This window comes from Photinus pyralis, unplaced genomic scaffold, assembly GCF_008802855.1.
Source record: "Photinus pyralis isolate 1611_PpyrPB1 unplaced genomic scaffold, Ppyr1.3 Ppyr1.4_LG10, whole genome shotgun sequence".
Classification (NCBI taxonomy): Eukaryota; Metazoa; Arthropoda; class Insecta; order Coleoptera; family Lampyridae; genus Photinus; species Photinus pyralis.
The window spans coordinates 10,622,365-10,628,304 of NW_022170250.1; the positions used below are offsets into that span (position 1 = coordinate 10,622,365).

The following is a 5,940-nucleotide window of genomic DNA, read 5'->3' on the forward strand; positions in this document are numbered from 1 at the left end:
AACACTCGGGGGAAAACTGCAATAAAAGTGGTGAGGCAGCCGATTTGAGGGGAGATTGCAACATTGAGGGAACTGGGGGTACGGAATACCCCCCAGCAACCAAAAAAATCGATGATTAATTTCCTAGAATCGCCATTCTCAACATGAGATCATTCGCATATTCTTATGAATACACTCTTCGTATGCTGGGGGGTATTCCATACACCCCAGACCCACCGGTGACACGTTTGATGGAATATTAAGGAAATCTCGAGGGAAAACTGTAATGAGAGTGGTGAGGTAGCCGATTTTGGGGGAGAATATAACACCGGGGGGCTTGGGGGGATGGAATACTCTCTAGCAACAAAAAAATTCGATGAGCATTTCCACAGAATCACCATTATCAACATGAGGTCATTCGCATACTCTTATAAATACACTCTTCGTATGCTGGGGGGTATTCCATACCCCCAGACCCCCCGGTGACACGTTCGATGGAATCTTAAAGGACACTCGGGGGAAAACTGCAATAAAAGTGGTGAGGCAGCCGATTTGAGGGGAGATTGCAACATTGAGGGACCTGGGGGTACGGAATACCCCCCAGAAACAAAAAAAATCGATGATTAATTCCCTAGAATCTCCATTATCAACATGAGATCATTGGCATACCCTTATAAATACACTCTTCGTATGCTGGGGGGTATTCCATACCCCCCAGACCCACCGGTGACACGTTTGATGGAATATTAAGGAAATCTCGAGGGAAAACTGTAATGAGAGTGGTGAGGTGGCCGATTTTGGGGGAGAATATAACACCGGGGGGGGGGGGGGGGGGGTATGGAATACCCTCTAGCAACAAAAAAATTCGATGAGCATTTCCACAGAATCACCATTATCAACATGAGGTCATTCGCATACTCTTATAAATACACTCTTCGTATGCTGGGGGGTATTCCATACCCCCCAGACCCCCCGATGACACGTTCGATGGAATCCTAAAGAAAACTCAGGGGAAAACTGCAATAAAAGTGGCGAGGTAGCCGATTTTAGGGGACATTGCAACATTGAGGGACCTGGGAGTACGGAATACCCCCCAGAAACAAAAAAAAACGATGATTAATTGCCTAGAACATGAGATCATTCGCATATTCTTATAAATACATTCTTCGCATGCTGGGGGGTATTCCATACACCCCAGACCCACCGGTGACACGTTTGATGGAATATTAAGGAAATCTCGAGGGAAAACTGTAATGAGAGTGGTGAGGTGGCCGATTTTGGGGGAGAATATAACACCGGGGGGCTTGGGGGGATGGAATACTCTCTAGCAACAAAAAAATTCGATGAGCATTTCCACAGAATCACCGTTATCAACATGAGGTCATTCGCATACTCTTATAAATACACTCTTCGTATGCTGGGGGGTATTCCATACCCCCCAGAGACACGTTCGATGGAATCTTAAAGGACACTCGGGGGAAAACTGCAATAAAAGTGGTGAGGCAGCCGATTTGAGGGGAGATTGCAACATTGAGGGACCTGGGGGTACGGAATACCCCCCAGAAACAAAAAAAATCGATGATTAATTCCCTAGAATCGCCATTATCAACATGAGATCATTAGCATACGCTCTTTGTACGCTGTGGGGGTATTCCATACCCCGCAGACCCCCCGGTGACACGTTTGATGGAATCTCAAAGAGAACTCTGGGGAGAACTGTGCTGAGAGTGGTGAGCCAGCCGATTTTGGGGGAAAATGCAACACCGAGAGTCTGGGGGTATGGAATACTCTACGGAGAGGAAAAAAATCGATGGCAATTTTCCTAGAATCACCAATTATCAATAGGAGATATTCGTAAACTCTTATAAATACATTCTTCGATATGCCGGGGGGGGGGGTATTCCATCCCCCCCCAGAGACTCGTTCGAAGGAATCTTAAAGAAAAGTGGGGAAAATGTGATGAGAGTGGTGAGGTAGCAGATTTTGGGGGAGAATGCAACACCGGGGGGGCTGGGGGGTATGTAATACTCTCCAGCAACAAAAAAAATCGATGACCATTTCCCTAGAATCACCATTATCAACATGAGATCATTCGCATACTCTTAATTCGTATACTGGGGGGGGGGGGTATTCCATACCCCCCAGTCACACGTTCGATGGCATCTGAAGGAAAACTCGAGGGAAAACTGAAATAAGAGTGGTGAGGGAACAGGTTTTGGGGAAAAGTGCAACTCCAGGGAGCCTGGGGGTATTGAATATCCCCCAGCAAAGGCAAATTTTCCTACACCACAATTTTCCTACAATCATCATAGCAACCATGGGAACATTCGTATACTCTTTGCATATTGGGGGATATTCCATACCCCCCCAGGGGCACGTTGTATGGCATCTTGGAGAAGATTGCAACACCGAGGGGTCTGGGGGCATAGAATACCTCCCACTAAAGGAAAATTCAGTGACCATTTTCCTACAATCGTCGTTATCACTATTCGTATACCCACACAAAAATACTCTTCGAATATCGGGGGGTATTCCGGGCCTCTCAGAGACTCTTTCCGTAACATTTTACGGAAAACTGTAATGAGAGTGGCGAGGCAGCCGATTTTGGGGAAGAATTCTACACCGAGGGGTCTGGGGGCATAAAATAACCCTCCCTCGCATTTCTAGCATGCTTGCAGTTTTCCACGTTTTTCTCGAAAACCGTTCCCGCTACAACAAATTTGAAGAGAAGCTTTCCCGACGAGCATAAAATTTCCTCTTAGAAACAGTATGTCCATCTTCATTAAGTGCTTGTAATTTTCCACAGTTTTCCCGAAAACTGTGTCCGCTACACAAAATTTGAAGAAAACCTCTCCGAAAAATTAGTCTGAAAAAGCTTTTGTGCTTTTCATGCAGGAAACTTTTTGGACGTGCTTTCTGTCTCTATCTATATATTTCAATAGTTTTCCTAAAAAGTCGTCGTGAAAATTTGTCTTCGGCCAAAGGAAACTAGACAATCGCGACGATCCCCATTTTTTTTAAAGACTTAACCGGGATCTAATTCGGTTTATCCCTACGCTATGTGACGTGTAGATTTCGGTAATCAAAGTAAATTTATTCCAGAATAAGCTTTTACTGGACCACTAAAAATGATATTCTATTTTTAGGTAAGTTGAAGCATGCCCAACAGTATTAGAACACAATTAGATCTCAAACCGAGCTCTAATTCGCACTAACATAGCGAAGTAATGAAGTGGCAAACTAAATATCAAAGATTAAGACCCTCCCAACCCCATTTAGAGGAAAGATGGATCATGTTCAAAAACACAAAATGGCAAATTAAAAGTAATCGATCGCGAACCGAACTTGATATGGGATAACAATGCACAATTAGATCTCGAACCGAGCTCTAATCCGGTTCCCTCAACCGAGAATTAAAAAAATCAAACAAAAGTACTTACAAATTCAAAACGATGCATTGCGGACGTCTCAATGGCACGCACTAAACTGACTAGGACCAAATTTTTTCTTAAAATTTATCACGTCGCCCAAACTTTCCCCCTCGTTAATTTCGCGCATATTATCGCATTTTAATTGCGAGTTCCCAGATCGGCATTAATCACTCGCTAATTTACCATCATTAGGTCTTAATATTCAATTAGGTACCAACATTTATTCTTGATATTTAAGACACATGTAGATATTCAAAATTCTTTAAATATTTTACAATTGCTATATTCTATATTGCTTTTTTACCTTTTTAGTTTTGAGTTTTTTTGTAACAGTTTATAAAAGTTAAACAAACGTTATTGTCACGTTTGACTTCTAAGCGTCACCAGCTAAAGACTATATTGGAGACATTCAGGGGATGGGTGTTTTTTTTATACAATCTGTAAAGGGTGAGTATTAAAATATCACTTGAATCTTGTCCGTGGCCATTGCTGGGGAGGTTGGGTGCGTTCTCTTCTAGGGCTTGTTGGGTACCTCGCGCTTGTAGAAGAGCTTGCTTTCGGGGTGCCACCTGGGAGGGCCATCCTGTTGGTATTCCTCCTTTTCTATTTGGTTTTCCAGGAGCTGAAAGTGGAAGCGTGTCAGGATTCGGTCACCCCAATCTACGTACCTCATTCGATACGGATACCTTATATATTTTACTCACTTCTTTTAGTAGCTCTTTGAGTTTGTCCAGTCTGTCGCTATTTCCTCTCGTGGGCAAGTAGCGTCCTTCCGCGACGTTTCCGCTCATCAAAATCGCGAGGAGGGCGGCAAGCAATGCGAAAGCTAAGATCTTCTGTGCGGTCATCTAGAAAGAGTTGGAATTTTCTAAAATCCGCTGCTTTGCTACTTACAGTTTCACTACAAACACTACAATTCGGGTACAAAAATACTGAAGGAAATTCGTAAACTGACGCTACTTGAGTTTGGGGATGCCTTATATACCGCTAGGGCGCAGATTTCAGCAAAATTGCATTCACGTAGCTTAGGGGTGGTTCCGTCCTCCTCTGTAAATAAATCGGCGGCGGTCGAAGGGAGTGGCCTTAGTTAGCGTGGTCGCGGGTAACGAAACAATTTTTCTGCCAAAAACTATGTTTGATAGTGTGGGCGGATTTTAAACTTAGCTACCGCTATTGATTGAAAAGACAAGCGCGACTTTTATGGGGAAGTGAAAAGGAACTTTGTGGATTTGAAATTGCGATTACGAGATACGTCTGCTTTGCATTTTTCAAAATATCCATAATTCAGTTTAGAAGGCTCTAGTTTTCAATTCGCATCATAAAGCTTTTGTTTGATGGTGAGTTCGGCATAAATCTTGATGGTAGGACTTTTTGGAAGAAATTAAATTTTTAAGCACAAATATAACAAAAGACAGAGCAGAGCTGGGCAGTATTCGATTTTGTAAATACTTTTTAGTATTCAAATCCTTCAAAGTATTCAAATACTTTGTAATTAAATACTTTTATGGAAGCAGTATTTGTATTTGTAATCAAATACTTTCACAAATATTTAGTATTCGAATACTTCGCAAGGTATTTGAATACTTAACCTTTTTTTGGGCCTCAAAAAAAGGAAGTGTATAACCTTCATTTTTTACCAAAAATCGACTAAACCAAAATTTCTCGAGAAAACACTTTTTCTTAATAATTTTTGGGCGTAGAATCCAAAACAATTCGTACTTTTTCGATTAGACTTCTCAATCAAAAGTTATAGACTAGAAACCAATTTCGAAAGAAAATTCAAAGGGCTGTAACTTTTGAACTAGTAGCCCAATCTTGGAACTGTTTGAAATTATGGATTCTACAGGCCACATTCTATAAGAAAATTTTTTTCCGGGTCGATCTGAGACAATTTTTTTTTCGGGCCTCAAAAAAAAGGCAGTGTATAACCTTTCTTTTTTACCAAAAATCGACTAAACCAAAATTTCTCGGGAAAACACTTTTTCTTAATAATTTTTGGGCGTAGAATCCAAAACAATTCGTACTTTTTCGATTAGACTTCTCAATCAAAAGTTATAGACTAGAAACCAATTTCGAAAGAAAATTCAAAGGGCTGTAACTTTTGAACTAGTAGCCCAATCTTGGAACTGTTTGAAATTATGGATTCTACAGGCCACATTCTATAAGAAAATTTTTTTTCCGGGTCGATCTGAGACAATTTTTTTTCGAGCCTCAAAAAAAGGCAGTGTATAACCTTCCTTTTTTACCAAAAATCGACTACACCAAAATTTCTCGGGAAAACACTTTTTATTAATTTTGGTGCGTAGAATCCAAAGCAATTCGTACTTTTTCGATCAGACTTCTCAATCAAAAGTTATAGACTAGAAACCAATTTCGAAAGAAAATTCAAAGGGCTGTAACTTTTGAATTAGTAGCCCAATCTTGGAACTGTTTGAAATTATGGATTCTACAGGCCACATTCTATAAGAAAATTTTTTTTCCGGGTCGATCTGAGACAATTTTCTCTTCGGGGTTCAAAAAAAGGCAGTGT

General features: G+C 41.1%; 1 protein-coding gene across 1 annotated transcript; it reads right to left on the reverse strand.

The window, feature by feature from the left end:
* Window positions 1–3,611: 3,611 nt before the first annotated feature.
* LOC116162048 lies at window positions 3,612–4,431 on the reverse strand. The gene is made up of 3 exons (XM_031475570.1): window positions 4,305–4,431; window positions 4,115–4,258; window positions 3,612–4,032 (listed from the first exon to the last, which is right to left on the reverse strand). Exons 2-3 carry the CDS (start codon window positions 4,256–4,258, stop codon window positions 3,925–3,927), a joined length of 252 nt encoding a protein of 83 aa, XP_031331430.1. The 5' UTR covers window positions 4,305–4,431; the 3' UTR covers window positions 3,612–3,924.
* Between the last annotated feature and the right edge of the window lie 1,509 nt (window positions 4,432–5,940).

Excerpts from the sequence above, each read along its gene's own strand:
- LOC116162048 (XM_031475570.1), bottom strand. The coding sequence starts at position 4,258 with ATGACCGCACAGAAGATCTTAGCTTTCGCATTGCTTGCCGCCCTCCTC. Across the intron at positions 4,033-4,114 it reads TCAAAGAGCTACTAAAAGAA|CTCCTGGAAAACCAAATAGA; the intron begins GTGAGTAAAATA and ends TTCCACTTTCAG.